The following is an 18,122-nucleotide window of genomic DNA, read 5'->3' on the forward strand; positions in this document are numbered from 1 at the left end:
GCTTTGAAAGTACAGCAACATGCATTTACCATGTTTCCTGTTTTGTGGGGAACATACATTTTGCCCAATGACTTTGCTCCATTTTTTAGACGTGATGAAAACCTTTTTTGAAATATTGTATGGCTCTCTATGCCAAACCGTGTTTTCTGCATTCCTTTTTTTGTAAGCATAAACACCTTCTGTTGAGTGCTGGTAAGTGGGTGATACTCAATTAATTCTCACCCCAAATACGAAGCTACGATACAAACTACACCCGTCGATGGTAAGGAGAAAGGACTGCTAGAAAGGCATGGACCACAGGCACCAATTACATCTTCCTTAGAGGTTTGGTTGAAATCAGAAATGTCCCCCACTCAGACTCTGTTCCTCTCTCGCTACCCATTTCTTGGCACCACGCCCCTGGGGGTTCTTCACCTCCTGCCTTGAGTGTTCAGAATTGTGTGGTCACTTTCCATTGCAATCTTCCACTCTCCTCCTGTGTTGCTGAAGTTAACTTTTTTGCTGTCTTTGATCTAAAAGCTCTCAAAAGGATGATCCCCATTGAGATAAATTGCCGCCTTCATCTGACCAAGAGAGATTGTGTCTGGAGTCTGTCTTCCATGATTGTGATCATTGGACATGTGGAGTGCCACATTGACAAGACCCGCTGCAGGCTGGAACCTCAAGTGCAAGTTACTAGAGCACAAGTGCAGTGCCACATTGACGAGATCCATTGCATGCCGGAACCTCAAATGCAAGTTACTAGAGCGTATGTGGAGTGCCACATTGACAAGACCCGCTGCAGGCTGGAACCTCAAATGCAAGTTACTACAGCACAAGTGCAGTGCCACATTGACTAGATCCATTGCATGCTGGAACCTCAAATGCAAGTTACTAGATCGTAAGTGCCGTGCCACATTGACAAGATCCACTGCAAGCTGGAACCTCAAATGCAAGTTACTAGAGCGCATGTGGAGTGCCACATTGACAAGATCCATTGCAGGCTGTAACCTCAAGTGCAAGTTACTAGAGCACAAGTGCAGTGCCACATTGACTAGATCCATTGCCTGCTGGAACCTCAAATGCAAGTTACTAGAACACAAATGCAGTGCCAAATGGACGAAATCTATTATTTGCCGGAACCGCAAATGCAAGTTACTAGAGCGCATGTGGAGTGCCACATTGACACGGTCCACTGCAGGCTGGAACCTCAAATGCAAGTTACTACAGCACAAGTGCAGTGCCACATTGACGAGATCCATTGCATGCCGGAACCTCAAATGCAAGTTACTGGAGCGTATGTGGAGAGCCACATTGACAAGATCCACTGCAAGCTGGAACCTCTAATGCAAGTTACTAGAGCGCATGTGGAGTGCCACATTGACATGATCCATTGCAGGCTGGAACCTCAAGTGCAAGTTACTAGAGCACAAATGCAGTGCCACATGGACGAAATCTATTATTTGACGGAACTGCAAATGCAACTTACTAGAGCGCATGCGGAGTGCCACATTGACAAGGTCCACTGCAGGCTGGAACCTCAAATGCAAGTTACTACAGCACAAGTGCAGTGCCACATTGACGAGATCCATTGCATGCCGGAACCTCAAATGCAAGTTACTAGAGCGTATGTGGCGTGCCACATTGACAAGATCCACTGCAAGCTGGAACCTCTAATGCAAGTTACTAGAACGCATGTGGAGTGCCACATTGACAAGATCCATTGCAGGCTGTAACCTCAAGTGCAAGTTACTAGAGGACAAGTGCAGTGCCACATTGACTAGATCCATTGCCTGCTGGAACCTCAAATGCAAGTTACTTAAGCACAAGTGCAGTGCCACATTGACTAGATCCATTGCCTGCTGGAACCTCAAATGCAAGTTACTTAAGCACAAGTGCAGTGCCACATTGACTAGATCCATTGCCTGCTGGAACCTCAAATGCAAGTTACTTAAGCACAAGTGCAGTGCCACATTGACTAGATCCATTGCCTGCTGAAACATCAAATTTAAGTTACTTAAGCACAAGTGCAGTGCCACATTGACTAGATCCATTGCCTGCTGAAACATCAAATTTAAGTTACTTAAGCACAAGTGCAGTGCCACATTGACAAGATCCACTGCAGGCTGGAACCTCAAATGCAAGTTACTAGAGCACAAGTGCATTGCCACATTGACAATATCCACTGCAGGCTGGAACCTCAAATGCAAGTTACTAGAGCACAAGTGCAGTGCCCCATTGACTAGATCTGTTGCCTGCTGGAACCTCAAATGCAAGTTACTTAAGCACAAGTGCAGTGCCACATTGACTAGATCCATTGCATGCTGGAACCTCAAATGCAAGTTACTAGATCACAAGTGCAGTGCCACATTGACAAGATCCATTGCATGCTGGAACCTCAAATGCAAGTTACTATAGCACAAGTGCAGTGCCACATTGACAAGATCCATTGCCTGATGGAACCTCAAATGCATGTTACTAGAGCAAATGTGCAGTGCCACATTGACAAGACCCGCTGCAGGCTGGAACCTCAAGTGCAAGTTACTAGAGCACAAGTGCAGTGCCACATTGACAAGATCCATTGCATGCTGGAACCTCAAACGCAAGTTACTACAGCACAAGTGCAGTGCCACATTGACAAGATCCATTGCCTGATGGAACCTCAAATGCAAGTTACTAGAGCACAAGTGCAGTGCCACATTGACGAGATCCATTGCATTTTGGAACCTCAAATGCAAGTTACTAGAGCGTATGTGGAGTGCCACATTGACAAGATCCACTGCAAGCTGGAACCTCAAATGCAAGTTACTAGAGCGCATGTGGAGTGCCACATTGACAAGATCCACTGCATACCAGAACCTAAAGTGCAAGTTACTAGAGCACAAGTGCAGTGCCACAATGACAAGATCCGTTGCAAGATGGAACCTCAAGTGCAAGTTACTAGAGCACAAGTGCAGTGCCACATTGACTAGATCCATTGCCTGCTGAAACATCAAATGCAAGTTACTTAAGCACAAGTGCAGTGCCGCATTGACTAGCTCCATTGCCTGCTGGAACCTCAAATGCAAGTTACTTAAGCACAAGTGCAGTGCCACATTGACTAGATCCATTGCCTGCTGAAACATCAAATGCAAGTTACTTAAGCACAAGTGCAGTGCCGCATTGGCTAGATCCATTGCCTGCTGGAACATAAAATGCAAGTTACTAGAGCACAAGTGCAGTGCCACATTGACTAGATCCATTGCCTGCTGGAACATCAAATGCAAGTTACTAGAGCACAAGTGCAGTGCCAAATTGACAAGATCCACTGCAGGCTGGAACCTCAAATGCAATTACTACAGCACAAGTGCAGTGCCACATTGACTAGATCCATTGCATGCTGGAACCTCAAATGCAAGTTACTAGATCACAAGTGCAGTGCCACATTGACAAGATCCATTACATGCTAGAACCTCAAATGCAAGTTACTACAGCACAAGTGTTGTGCCACATTGACAAGATCCATTGCCTGATGGAACCTCAAATGCAAGTTACTAGAGCACAAGTGCAGTGCCACATTGACTAGATCCATTGCAGGCTGGAACCTCAAATGCAAGTTACTACAGCACAAGTGCAGTGCCACATTGACTAGATCCATTGCATGCTGGAACCTCAAATGCAAGTTACTAGATCACAAGCGCAGTGCCACATTGACAAGATCCATTGCATGCTGGAACCTCAAATGCAAGTTACTACAGCAGAAGTGCAGTGCCACATTGACAAGATCCATTGCCTGATGGAACCTCAAATGCATGTTACTAGAGGCCAAGTGCAGTGCCACATTGACTAGATCTCTTGCATGCCTGAACCTCAAATGCAAGTTACTAGAGCACATGTAGAAATCACCACTGCGCAGAATCTCTTAATGCTACGACTTACAATGTGAGTTAGCATGCCCTAGGGTCTTGCACGTGCCCTTGATAACTAATCTATACTTCATAAGCATGCACCCTTACCTTATTCCCTGTGTTCTATCGCCTAGCCCCTCTTTCCTAACACCTCCCTTGTGAAGTCCTTCTTCTCTTTTTTATAAATGCGATATCATATCATATCATATCCACAGACCGCGGCAGGAGTCTGCAACCTGCGGCTCTCCAGGTGTTTTGGACTATGACTACATTGATCCCTCACCATTGACAATGCTGGCTAAGGCCCATGGGAGGTGTAGTCTAAAACATCTGGAGTGACAAAGTTTGCAAATGCCTGGACTAGGGTTTGGTTAGATCCTGGCGGGTGGCTCATGATATGGCATTTTTGAACAAGGGCATGCACCATAAGACCTACCATGCTGAGCACCAAGGAACCATGCAAGTAGCGACAGTGCACAATATAAGGACCTTTAACATACCATCACATTTCAAGAACGTTTTGCTAAGTAGGATTTACATCACACCCTTCTTTCTGCGGTCATCTTCTCCTGTGACCTCGCAATGCCCGAGGTGTACTGTAGGGGCAGGTGAAGCGACCACCCTGGCAGGGATTGAGTGCAGTCATCAAAGGTGATGGACTTCACTGTCCGGGCGCTTCGCTTCGTGATTCTACGGCATTCCCCGTCTCCAGTTGGCAGCCTTTCGAGGACTGACTTCCAGGGCGCTTCGGCAAAGGTCAGCTGGTGCACGATGGTCCCTTGTAGCTTGGGGAGAGGTCTCCTAGCCAGGTCCTCTCTTGGATCAGTTCCTTGAAGGCACAGCAGCTTTCAGATTGGCGAAGGGCAGCAGCCGCAATTATTCTTCTTCCAGTGGTCTTCAAGGTTAAGCATCAAGTATCAACTTCAGCTTCTGAACCATTTCCATCAGTGAGAGGTCCCCGGATATATTGTTTGGTCTCCCATTCACTCTGCTGGGTCACGCTCGGGCAACCAATCATCCAGAAGGGCATTCAAGCAGGCAGGCAGCCAATCGGGCTCACAGTGCATTCAGCCCATTCTTCTCCATCCAGACACTCAAAACACAGAATGTGGATTGGGACAAGCACGCTGCCATTCAGCACTCCACACTGCATTCATACCAGTTTCCGGCAGGGCTGTCGCAGTCATTTTGTCAATCACACAGATACCAGACACCCATAACATGAAATCCGTATTCGTCACACACTCCATTCACCCAGGTCCCACCCCACGGGAGTACCCACAACATACAGACATTGGGAAGGCTCCAGCCAGTCTGGCCTGAACTTTCCCACAACACCATATATGGAACTTCCACCCAACATCCAGTCAGGGGAAGGGACAGAGTCAGGGCTTCCCGGGACTTCGGGAAGAACAAGGTAACAAGCAATAGAAAGCAAGCGGCCATGGGGGCCATCTTGTCGCCTATCAGGAATCAACTGATTCCAATGGCAGGGCCTGGGTATCCCAAAATGGAGGATACTCAGAGCACCTGTAAAATTCAGCATGGAGCTGCCACCAGCCCATACCCTGCTCTGTGGGCCACACACAGGTCCCCAAAAACATACACTAGGGGTACAGGGTTGTACCCCCACCCATGGGTGCCATAAGGGTATCCCAAGGGTCTGTTCACTAAACCAAAAAGAGGAAGAGCCGCACCGCAAGGAGTCCCACATGAACTCTTGCATGGAAAACAAAACAGAACATACACGATAAAACAATAAAGGACAAGGATTCGGAGGCCCTGTCCCCCTGATGCATTTCCAGCATCACAGTAGCCATAAGCTGCATCTAGCTGAACTGTGTGGGGCAGCCGTAGCCTGCATTTAGCCTGTTTATGTGGAGTGGCCATATTCTGTATTTAGGCTGTTTGTGTTAGATAGCAACATTCTCCACTTAGCAATTGCAGAGACTAACCACACGTAGATAGAATTGTGAAGATGAACCATGCGTCTCACTTATATTGTGAACATTAGCCATGCATCACACTTGGGTAGATTGTGAAATGAACCGTGCATATCGGGGAGAATCTCTATAGCACCACAAACCACACAAACCTCACAACACCCTGACAAAGAAACAAACTATATACAATCTCACCCAACACCACATGATGCCTACCAAGCGAAAACGCAGCTACGCTTAGAGACTGGTTTCTCCTAAATGAAGCTGCCAACAGCACATCACAGCTCTCTTGCTCACCTCCCGCTCAATCCGACTAACAAACCCTGCCACCCTGCTTGCATTCCAGATCCGCCAGAGCACCAAGAGACCACGCAGGTGGCAGCACTGCGCGGTACAAGAACCTTTAACATAACATAACACTGTGTGGGTCACTTTAACTGAATCATGTGAGAAGTTCTATTATGAGTGTTCATTCCTGGTCAACTGAGAACATTATAAAAGGTCAATTTAAAGGCATCCTCAGCAATAGAAGAGTATTGTGAGGGAAAAGGAGAAGCACTGTGGGTGGCTTGTGAAATTCCTGTGAGGGACATGTGCCCTAACTTGCCAGAGGAATTCTAAATTCAAAGTAGAATCCCTTTGCGGGGCAATTGCTGGCATTCAGAACACCAACTAAGAACATGTATGGAGTCAAATTAGAAGTATCTGAACGCCAAGTAAGATCCCTTTGAGGATAGAGACCGTTGTACAAAAGATGAGAGCACTGTGAGGGTCAAATGAAAGTGTGAGTTATATCCTACTCTTATCAGCCCTGTCTAGACACTGTGAGCATGGGGCTGAGTGATGTCACAGATGGAACCCTGGCTTGAGAGGTGAGAGGCTGCTCTCAGAGAGCATTTAGATAAGAGAGGGAGAGAGGATCACTGGTGGTTGCTGTCGTCATACCTTCTACTAACATATTAACTGTGGACTCGACCATCTAAGAGGAGGAACAAACTACACACCAACGGAGACCTGGCTACGAGTCTTCTTCCTATGCTTCTTATGATGCAAACAGTCTGACACTCAACATGAGCGCCGGATCCATAGGACGGATCCATGCCACCATGCTGTGGCAATATGGCTGTGCATTGCATTGTTGCTGCCCTACTGCCCTTTCTGTGTGTGGGGGAGACCCCTGTACCTCTTCATCTTGCCCTACCCCTTCCTGACTCTTTCTCTCTCTTCCCCTCCACCCCACACGATACCTTTGCTACTGTGATCTCCCAATATCAGGCTCTATGCTGTCGTCACCATATAGTGTCAGTTGTGGGCTGATAATGTGTATCCGTCATGACTCACAGATTGCCAGTCCCTGTGTGATCAGAAGTCATCCATGGGTCTGCATGATGAGGACTCAGGGTTGTCACTGATGCTTCACTACCACGTGGCGATTGCCAAGAGTTGTGTGTTGCGTAGGTGGCATGAGCCACTCCTACAGGGTCCGACTCTGCCCGCTTTTTCCAAAAGGCCAATCCTTCTCCCTTTGTACCCACTCTCTTTCTTGCTTTATGATGGGCACGTTTTCTGAGTGTGGCATTTTTATGCAGGTCAATGAGAGTGGGAGGTCCTCCTCCCTCAGCTCTCCTGGCACAATATAAGGTGTGGCCCAGCGACAGCCCTTTTCTAGTGAGGCAGCCATTTTATAGGCTAGATCCCACATTAAAGTATTCTTTCTTTAAGGCCAATTAGAACTTCCTCTCTCACACAGCAGACAGCAGACTTCCTGCCTGAGGAGCAGGAAATGGTAAAGTGGTGAATGACACGCCCACCCGACTCGTAGCCTGGGGGAAGGATGGCTTACTTCACCATAATTGGTGCTTTGCCTCATATATGTATATTAAAAAAACTTATTTTCCTTGGTGAATTCAAACCTCTATCAGCGGCTGCTTTTGCAGGTTGGAAAAAACCTCACAATTCTCACAAACTAGACTGTATCTGATGTCTTATCTATTGTACGTTCTTGTGTGATCCATAGCGCATTGTTTAACCCATATATAAATAAACAAAGAAAAGAGGAAAGAAAACCGCAGGCCAGCGAACATCTCCAAGGCAAAGAATAAACAACTCACAACATAATAGATACGAGTGTATTCATACAATGACAAAACAAAAGGATAGCAACAAAAACCAAGAGCAGCAGAACGCCATGGGGCAAGTCCTGCGACACAACGCGCTTCGCGCTGCACTAAGCCCTTGATTACGTATATATATCTATCTATCACAAACTAGACTGTAAATCAGTGCAGTGCACTTTATATGTCAAAAACACACTCCCATTATACAGCTTGAAGCAAAACCACTCAACCCCGGAATAGTGCTAACAGGTAACTTTTATTCAATAAAAAACATTAAAAGAAACACAAGAATTACTTGAAGATGCACTTGCACTTTTTCAAATGATAAAAACAATCCTAAAACTGCAATTCTTTGTTTATATATATTATATAAACAAAGAATTGCAGTATATATATATATATTTATATATTTATATATTTATATATATATACAATGCGCTATTGATCACACAAGAATGTACAATAGATACAATATCAGATTTGATGGGAAGCAGTGAGCGTCTTACAATGGGATGAGTTTGAGGGACATACTGACCAGGCAGTAGGGGGAAGTAAATGGAACAGTCAGCAGAGACAATACGTAAGTGGACATATATAGATCAAGGACAACCAACATTGGAAATATTTTAGTGCAGGTAGGCCGTACGGCCAGCTGTGCTTGGGATGTGACCATGATGGGTGAAGTGCTAGAGTGGAGGCAGAGAAAGTGAGGGGCAGAAGCAGGTTAGAGGTGAGGGAAAAGTGTTGGCTAGCAGGCAGATGAGAGGTGGGTTAAGATGGTAACTTTGCTTTTGAACAAATCCATGTGGACTGTTTCTCTGATGTCCGGGGAAGAGAATTCCATGCTAGCGAAGCAAGAAGAGAGAAAGAGAGGAAGTGAGAGGAAGCACAGGGAGAGCGAGGAGCTACAAGGGTAGTCAAGGAGGGAGAGCAGAGATTATGAGAAGGCTTGAAGAATTGAATAGAGGAGGATAGATACAGTTGTGTCTTACTGTGGATAGATTTGAGAACCTGGAGAAGACATTTTAATCTGCCCCTGTTTTGCATCATTGGTCATCCAGCCGGCTGACAGTACAAGGGAGTAGGTGTTATGTGGGGGTGTTCACAGGGAGTCCTGGTAGAAAAGTTACTGATCTTGTTGAGAGGCACTGTAGTTCAGTTTAGAGAAGACAAGAGTGGTTAAGAGATTTTTGGCAGTGTTGACAGGAAGGATGTGTCTGATGTTCCTAATATTCAGCAGGTTGGGGTGTTCTGCTGTTCCAGTTTTGGAGATGAAATTAGAGAATGTGTCAGAAGGGTCATAGATGACACTGTGGTTTCTAGCTGAAGAAGTGTAGGGGAGAGTGTCAGGTGGGAATTGGATAGGTAGAGGAAGAGATGATAGAGAGATGTTGGCAGGGAAGAAGATGGGAGAAGAGCACCTCTGTTTTAGTAGAGTTTAACATCATCAGAGAGTGTGAGGCCATCAAATATTTAGATAGAGATATCAAAAGAGAGAACATGATAAGTGTAGAAGATTTGGGGGTCAGCCGCTAAGAGTTGGTTCGATAACCCAAAGGAGGTGATTAGTGCCCCAAGAGTAGAGGTGTAGAGTGTAAGGATGAGCAGACCCAAGACAGAGCTTTATGGAACACCAAAAGGTAGAGGACTTATTTGAGAGGAGGTGTTATTGTTCCAGGAGACAGAGAATTGGTGCGGTGCAAGGTGGGATTCAATGCAGGCAAGGGCTTGATTGTGAAACGTAAGAAGAAAGAGAGTACTAAGGTAATCAGAGTGACAAAAGTGTTAAAGGCAGCACACAGGTCAAGGAGATGTAGGATAGAGGATTGGTTGGCGTGCTTAGCCGAGGTGATGAAGTTAGATACATTCATGAGAGCTGTTTCTGTGGAGTGACAGGAGCGGAAACCTGCTCGTAGGGGGTTTCGAAGGTTGTGGATCTATAAGAAATTGCTAATATAGTTGAAGATAACCCTTTCCAGCACTTTAGAGAAGTGCGGAAGGACAGGCCCAGGGAGACCGTCTGTTAGCCGGGAGGCTCAGGTCAGCCCCTTGCTTTTTTAAGAGAGGGATGACCAGGGCTGTTTTGTAAACAGAAGTAAAGAAAGAGGAGTCGAAGGACAGGTTGAAGAGTTCAGTGAGGTGAGAGTAGACTAAAAGGGGCAAAAGGCTTGACTAGCTGAGGCGCGAGAGGGTCTGATGGGGCACAAGAGGAGTTAGCCTTCATCAGTAGAGATGGCGCCTTGTCGGTATTCGTGTGACTAAAGTGGGAGATAGAGTCAGAGGATGATGGTAGAGTAGGCAGAGTGTACAATTTAGGAGGAGGGAGTATTTGGAAATTCAAGAGAGAGACTCTAATTTTGGACAATTTTGAAGCAAAGTATTCAGCTCGGTCATTAGCTGTGACAGTGAAGTTCATAGTCCAGAAGTTTGATTTCTTATGGAGAGATGGGGAAAAGGGGGCACTCTCAATTTGCTAGTAATCCATAAACTTGGTTGGGTGCATGCAGTTGTTATAGTGAAGTTGACCCCAGGGGCATGTGTTCCATATTTCTTGGGCTTTCACTGAAATGTCTCTTACACATGATCAACATGTATCCATTTTTCTATATTTCCAGGACCACGATTATCGCACTGAGCAACCGGTCACCTTCTGGTCTGAGAACAAGCATGAAGTTACTGTAAGTGTAATATGTTTCCTTTCTCATATTCTAATGTGCTCACAACTTGCGGTAGAAACACGTGTCTGATTCTTCTAAAATACCAGTACTACCAGGAGCACTTAAGGTAGTACAGCTATATCTAGGCTTCGGGGTTCCCAGGGATTATTGTGCAGCATGGTAGGGTTTAGACAGCTCTCAGTATGGGTGGGGAACACACACGAGCAATTCTTTCAAAGGGGCCAGTTAATGGGGTTCCAGAGTTCCATGATAATTCACGTTTTGTTGTTCTCAAAGTGGATACCCTTTCCCTGGTAACAGGAAGACTAGAATGCGCCTGGAGCTAGAAGGTGGAGTGCTCGAAAAGAGGGGTCTGGTGGCCCAACCCTAAGAAGAGGGGAGTGTGGTTGGGAGGACAGTGTGAGGGGGATGGTGAAAGGGGGATAGGGAGGAGAAGAGATGGTGAGAGGGGTAGACGGAGGGACAGAAAAGGAGGGGGATAAAGAGAAATAATGTACAGAGAGGGAGGACAGAGAAAGAGAGCAAGAGATAGGGGGAGAGGGAGAGGTGTCGAGAGATAGAGACGGGGAGATATGGTGGAGAGATGGAGAGGGAAGATAGCGAGAGTAGGAAGCAAGGGGGAGAGGGAGAGCAAGTAGGAAAAGATAGAGGGAGAGAGAGGGATAGAGAGAAAGAGGGGTATAAAGAGAAATATGGTGGAGAGGAGGGGGAGAGGTGGAGAGGGTGAGATGAGAGTGAGGGAGAGGTGAGCAGACATAGAGAGGGGGAGATATGGGGGAGAGATGGTGAGGGTAGAGAGCGAGAGAAGGAGGCAAGGCGGAGAGGGAGAGCAAGTAGTTCAGCCTCACTCATGGATTTATTGAACTCATTTTAATATCACTTTAGGTGTGCCAACACCATTTAATCCCGGAGTCTCCTGGACCCATTGAGCTCTGAATCAATCCTGCAGTTGAGGAATATTTTGGATTGTTGTCCTTTATTATTCTTAATTTTGGGGTTTCCAGGGGATAAAAATGTTTGCACTTGTGGGCCCTGCGCCCCTTAGACAATGTGCCATTTGAAGAATGCTGCATCCATTATCCCATCAATGATGGCCTCAGCCATCCTTGGAGGTCACCCTCAGGCCTGAGGCATGAACCCTCACTGAGTCCTTCTTCAGTGTTTACTACAGAGGTGCCCTCTGTCTGAACCGCTCGTGCGCAATCGATACCTTTATGGATCCAGGCCACACATGCAACAGCCGCTTCACCTTGTTCGCATCACGCATCAGAGGTGGCATAATTCTGAACCACAAACACTGCAGATTCACCAGGCACACAATGTAAGGCTGCTTTCTTACCCCCACTTAGACTAGTGATATCATTGGAGTCATCGGGCGCCCACCAGCTAATGGGGAGTGTCGGGTAGCATGCCTTACTGTACTGCTTATGTCCCAGTATCATCCCTACCAATCTGTAGGCGCGTGTGCATTCCCGTTTTTTGGATTTTTTATTCTTAGGACTGTAGTGCTGCTTTTCCCATTATAAATCCAGGACTATAAGTCCCAGAATGCAAAGCAAATAACAGGACTTGAAATGGACCTACAGATTGAAATGAATCACGTTAACAAGTATATTTACAGTAGAAACACTTGACCAGTGGTCGAAGTGAGCGGTAACGGCCGGGAGCGGCGTTCCACTACTTTTATTTTTTACTTTTCCACTACTTTTTGCAACCATTTTCACCATTCCAGAACTGTTCTTTGTGAAGTTAAAGCTAAACTGAAATCTGTTTCAACTCAGTTGGCTGTCAATCAGCATGGCAGCAACCCTTGAAAAAATGTGTTGCACAGTGCTCCCTTCCACCTAGCATGTCCCCCACCCAGGTCACTACTTATTTTGGTATACTCCCAACACTGGTGCAAACCACCTGCCATCACCCCTTTAGCCCAGGGCAACTGTAAAGTCTGACCCCTGTCGCAGTCGGCCATTTCCAAACCAGAGCTCGCTATGGTAGATGGCTCCTTGTTGCCACTTGAATCACGTGATGATAGAACAGCAGAGTTTAGAGCCGGGCGAGTTTTCTTCATCATCCTTAATTGAAAAGTCAGTGATCTCGCACACATGCCCCGAAGTACATCCCACATTTAATGTTCGGGAACATTAGTGTTCAGAACCATGCAAACATTTGTTTTGAGATTTTAAGAAGGAAACTGGGGGAACTGACTGTGCCCATTGACTTGCATTGGGATGAGTGACATTTTAGAAGGGAGAAATGCCCATTGTCTTGCATTGGGATGAGTGACATTTTAGAGGGGAGAAAATGCCCACATGCCCATTGACTTGCATCGGGATGAGTGACATTTTAGAGGGGAGAAATGCCCATTGACTTGCATCGGGATGAGTGACATTTTAGAGGGGAGAAATGCCCAAATGCCCATTGACTTGCATCGGGATGAGTGACATTTTAGAGGGGAGAAATGCCCATTGACTTGCATCGGGATGAGTGACATTTTAGAGGGGAGAAATGCCCATTGACTTGCATCGGGATGAGTGACATTTTAGAGGGGAGAAATGCCCATTGACTTGCATCGGGATGAGTGACATTTTAGAGGGGAGAAATGCCCAAATGCCCATTGACTTGCATCGGGATGAGTGACATTTTAGAGGGGAGAAATGCCCAAATGCCCATTGACTTGCATCGGGATGAGTGACATTTTAGAGGGGAGAAATGCCCATTGACTTGCATTGGGATGAGTGACATTTTAGAGGGGAGAAATGCCCATTGACTTGCATCGGGATGAGTGACATTTTAGAGGGGAGAAATGCCCATTGACTTGCATCGGGATGAGTGACATTTTAGAGGGGAGAAATGCCCAAATGCCCATTGACTTGCATCTGGATGAGTGACATTTTAGAGGGGAGAAATGCCCAAATGCCCATTGACTTGCATCGGGATGAGTGACATTTTAGAGGGGAGAAATGCCCATTGACTTGCATTGGGATGAGTGACATTTTAGAGGGGAGAAATGCCCATTGACTTGCATCGGGATGAGTGACATTTTAGAGGGGAGAAATGCCCATTGACTTGCATCGGGATGAGTGACATTTTAGAGGGGAGAAATGCCCAAATGCCCATTGACTTGCATCGAGATGAGTGACATTTTAGAGGGGAGAAATGCCCAAATGCCCATTGACTTGCATCGGGATGAGTGACATTTTAGAAGGGAGAAAATAATCCATGCAGTAGCACGATTTTGATTGAAAGAAACCATTTTTCACTCCTCCCCAATGTGGGTGTATAGTTACCCCCGACATCCTAAAGTACAAAACCACTTCACCCCATAACACACCCACTTCCTAAAGTATATACTACCATTCCACTGTGTGCGTGTGGTAGTAGATGGCAGATTGCATTAGGGAAATCGCAGGAGTGTGAATCAATTGCTAGATTTTATGTTAGGAATGCATTGCACCATGAAGGTTACTCAGCCCTGCACTCCCCTCTGCACTGGGACATTGAAGCATTTTGCTTTATAAGTGACAGGTACATCAGGTGAAGAAGCTTACAAGTTGCAAATCACAAAGAATACCTTTACGGTCGCCTTCAACAGTTTTTTTTTGTGTTTGATCTATTAGGTGTCACTTGTACCACCTAGAAGCCAAAACTATTACATTAGAGCATTAGAGTACAAATTGCGAGAAATGCATAGGAGGATGGACCCACAGCTTGTAGATGTTTGGTTATTTGCCCACCCATTGACAGCCCATGGCCATGCTAATCCCTGTGGCCATCCCCGCCCAGTCACTGCACCTCCCTGCCCAAAACACCTCCTCATGGGAACTCTATGAGCTTGCTTTAATCAAGCCTTACCATCAAACATTGCATTGAAAGTGCCTGCCGGTGTTTGTTCAAAGCAGTCTTCTCAGAGTTAATGACTTAATTGGAGCTCAACCCGCTACTGGTGTAATACAAATTTGGTAACCAGGTCTGCCTTCAGCCACACGATTCATAAGCACTACACGTGTCCCTCAATGACGTCCTATTACAAACAAACATTGACAAAAACAAAAATGTTGGCTTGTGTAAAAAGGCATTTGCCAGGCACTGCTACTAGATGCCTAGCTACTCATACCATTTTACAACTGCTACCATCAATGGCCAGTTAGTACCACTACGGCAGTGCCTGTCAAAGGACCTTTCTCATGCATATAAAAGAGCCCAAACTGTTGGCATTGCCAATGCTTGTTTTATATGGGGAAGAATAGGGAGGAGGGGTACGCAAGGTTCATGAAGTCTGGTGCACAATTGATGTATCCAGTACCTTGCTCAGTACAGACATCAACAGTTGGCACCTTAATCATGGCCTAGTGATCTTTTTCATCCCGGGTAGACAGCAGTCACCCATGTAAAAAGTGGGTCACCGGTTGCAAGATGCCAGAGGCGATGCTCTGCAGAATGGTAACATCTCCATAGCAGTGTGGAGCCCTCACCCCACAGCAACCAAGCCCAATATTCAAATGAAAGAAATTAAAATAGTGGCCCAGACACAAGGGTATTTCAATAAAGAGATACCATTAGAACATGTAGAATGTAATGAATGCGCTAATAAGGAGATGTGCCTTGAAGTCAAACCATGCGAGAGACTAGAATATGCAGAGTAATTGAGTCTTAACACCAACCAAGCCTGGGCGGTCTAAAAGATAATCACACTCCAGATGCCTTGACCCCACTGCAACCCAACCCAAAATTCTCTAAAAGCAGCCCAACAGTAGTGCACATTTCAATCCTGTATTTAAAAAGTGTGACTGTTTTCAGAAAGGGAACTAAAAAAAGAGTGTTGTATTTTATGGGGCTCCAAAACGGATCCACCCCTATTGATCCATCGACCGACTACTTCAAATGATCACACATTGTTGCCGAGGCTGGCGCAACCGCCACCTGTGCACTAAGTTGCTGCCCCAAGCATAGACGAGCTTCACTTTCTATAGGTTTTTGTTCCTTTTTTCAAGGTGTGAACAAAAGCATCAAAATAAACTTTAAAACAAGGTAAATTGAAAATAGGCATGGCTTCTCCCTTTTATGAGGCATGTGGCTAAGCCACTTTGCAACCAACGCCTTAACTCTGGATCCCGCAGAAACATACAGAAGCATTCAAACATCATCATATGTCACCATGCACCCACCTCGGGGGGCACTTTGCAGATGGGGCGCACAGATTTTGTCTAATGCACCATTATGGAGAGAGTTGAGATATGCTGTTAGTTCCTCTGAAGGCCCATTGGCAATGGTACAAAATAATTTTACCTGCGGTCACTCGGCGAGACCAAAGGTCTTGTATTAGGGCAGAGGCAGCATATATTACAAATGTTGATGACAAGTCATATCCTGTCACCACACATCCTGTGACCAGCCTGTCACATCCTGTACCATGACTGTGCTTACGTTTGTGTCAATGCAACACTGCCAGGAATGCACAGAACTCCACAAAGGTGATCCTCTCTGCAAAGCAGTAAAAGACAACCTCCTCTCCAGCATTACTCTGCATACCTTAATGTGTACTGCACCCCTTTCATACTTCTGCTGCAGACAGAGCCCCTGCAAGTGCACCCCTGCCTGGGCACATGTCAACAATGTGTGTCATCCCCAAATAATGCGCTCTTGGGTTAATCTAGATATCCTCAAATTTGGTGAAATGCTCACACTTGCACACATTGTGGTGAATTGTAAAGTTCAGAAAGTATGAATCAAAGGTTCCCCATTCTATAACCCAAGGCTTCCCTTTGTAGGGAGCAGCGCACACACCTGGACCCTACATGCCTCCTGGCCATTCCATGTTGCCTCATTTCTGCTTTTACATCTTTAAGCATGTGCAGTCTTGCATTTAAATCTGTGCATTCGCATGATTTTATTTTGTTGCCAAATAATGTGGACACGCCTCACATTCCCCTCCCTTTTTTATTTTGTCTATATCTCTCTCCACGCCAATGCATCTGTGTTGTTCCCTGAAAAATGAGCACAACCAGTGTAAATGCACAGATGCAAATGCACTAATGGAAACATGTCAGTGTATACACAAGTCACCCACAAGCTCATATGTTGTGAGGTATAGAGAGCAGCTTCGAAATCATGTTCAAAAGGCCTCCTACCTTAATTTACCCAATATCTGGTTACCCATTTTTTCAGGCTACTTCTCACCCCTGTCCCATTTGATCAGTGTTGTGAGTCTAGCATCTGGACTTGATTATCTTAATGACTTGCCCAACATGTAAAGCCACTCACTCCTACCTCTCAGCAGATGGGAATATGCTGGCCAGTGAAGCTGTTTTTATTGGATACTGGGCCTTTAAGTGCCAAGATGCCGCTCTTGCCAATGACTGAAGGCATAGGCCTGAGTGAGACCACATTTCTGGCTGGTTACTTTTCTGATGCCTGGAAGTTACCATATTACATCTTTCAGACACCTGGCCTTCCAGCACAGCGAAAAGCCCTGTGACCTCGACGTATCCCAACATGGGGGCATGAGTCACCGCGCCCATCACCGGGCCGTCTCACCGCATGAAAGCGGGTGTTTTCTTTTCTTGGTCTGCCAGACAAGTCAGGACCACAAACTATTCTCAACAGCTTCACGAGGCAACTGCTCTCTTTATATAGTGAGGGCTCCCATGTTCATAGGGCTCCGCTGTTCTTTCAGACTTGCTGTGTGGGTATAGCGTGCATCGTTTGCATGCACTCTTTAGTGGGCTGTACAGAGTCAGGGCTGTGTCCATATAGGGAGCCACGAGTGTATCTCCCGCTGTTGACAAGTCATAAATCAGGGGCATTTGGGGAGACTCCAAAATGGCTGCCGTGAGGAGACCCGCCCTATCTGGAATTGGATAAGAGGCTCTGTGAGTATATCTCGTACTGTTGACAAGTCCTAAATCTGGGGCATTTGGAGGGACTCCAAAATGGCTGCTCCTTAGAGCCATGCCCTATCTGGTAATGAATAGGGAACCATGTGAGCTTATCTCCTACTGTTGACAAGTAATAAATCAGGGGCATTTGGGGAGACTCCAAAATGGCTGCCACTTAGAGCCACACCCTATCTGGTATCGATAGGGAACCCCATAAGCTTATCTCCTACTGTTGACAAGTCATAAATCCACAAACCATTCATGTATGCTACCCATTTGTTTAGTTGCCCATGCATAGAATGCGACCCAAGCATGGACTGACCCAGTTATCTGAACCACCCCTCACATCTGAAACTAAGGCGTCGCTCAAGTCTCTTACACCGCCTTTAGCTATGAATAGTGAGATTGCCACGGCGTTGTTTTATTGGTATGTTATGCTACTATGCTTTTTTACTTTGCCGAATCACCACCACAGTAGTTTCAAAGTGCTGATCCTTGCCCGAGGCGTTTTGCGCCCCCTTTTGAGGAAGCCGGACCTTAGCCTGCTGGGAAGGAGAGCAAGAAGTGGACTGAAGTAAGAGGGGGGCTATGTCTGGAAGGAAGTTGCAGCTGCAGGGAGGGGGTCAGGTGGGCCAATGCTTCA

General features: G+C 46.1%; 1 protein-coding gene across 2 annotated transcripts in view; it reads left to right on the forward strand.

Moving 5' to 3' along the window:
• The window catches only part of SPAG8 (sperm associated antigen 8), a 419,928-nt gene that overhangs the window by 389,828 nt on the left and 11,978 nt on the right, over positions 1 to 18,122 (forward strand). For both annotated transcript variants that reach the window (XM_069626773.1, XM_069626774.1), the window contains exon 6: positions 10,542 to 10,604. In XM_069626773.1, coding sequence (XP_069482874.1) covers positions 10,542 to 10,604 — 63 coding nt within the window. The remainder of the gene's footprint in view (positions 1 to 10,541; positions 10,605 to 18,122) is intronic.

Source organism: Ambystoma mexicanum, chromosome 6p, assembly GCF_040938575.1.
Source record: "Ambystoma mexicanum isolate Mex_15411 chromosome 6p, UKY_AmexF1_1, whole genome shotgun sequence".
Taxonomy (NCBI): Eukaryota; Metazoa; Chordata; class Amphibia; order Caudata; family Ambystomatidae; genus Ambystoma; species Ambystoma mexicanum.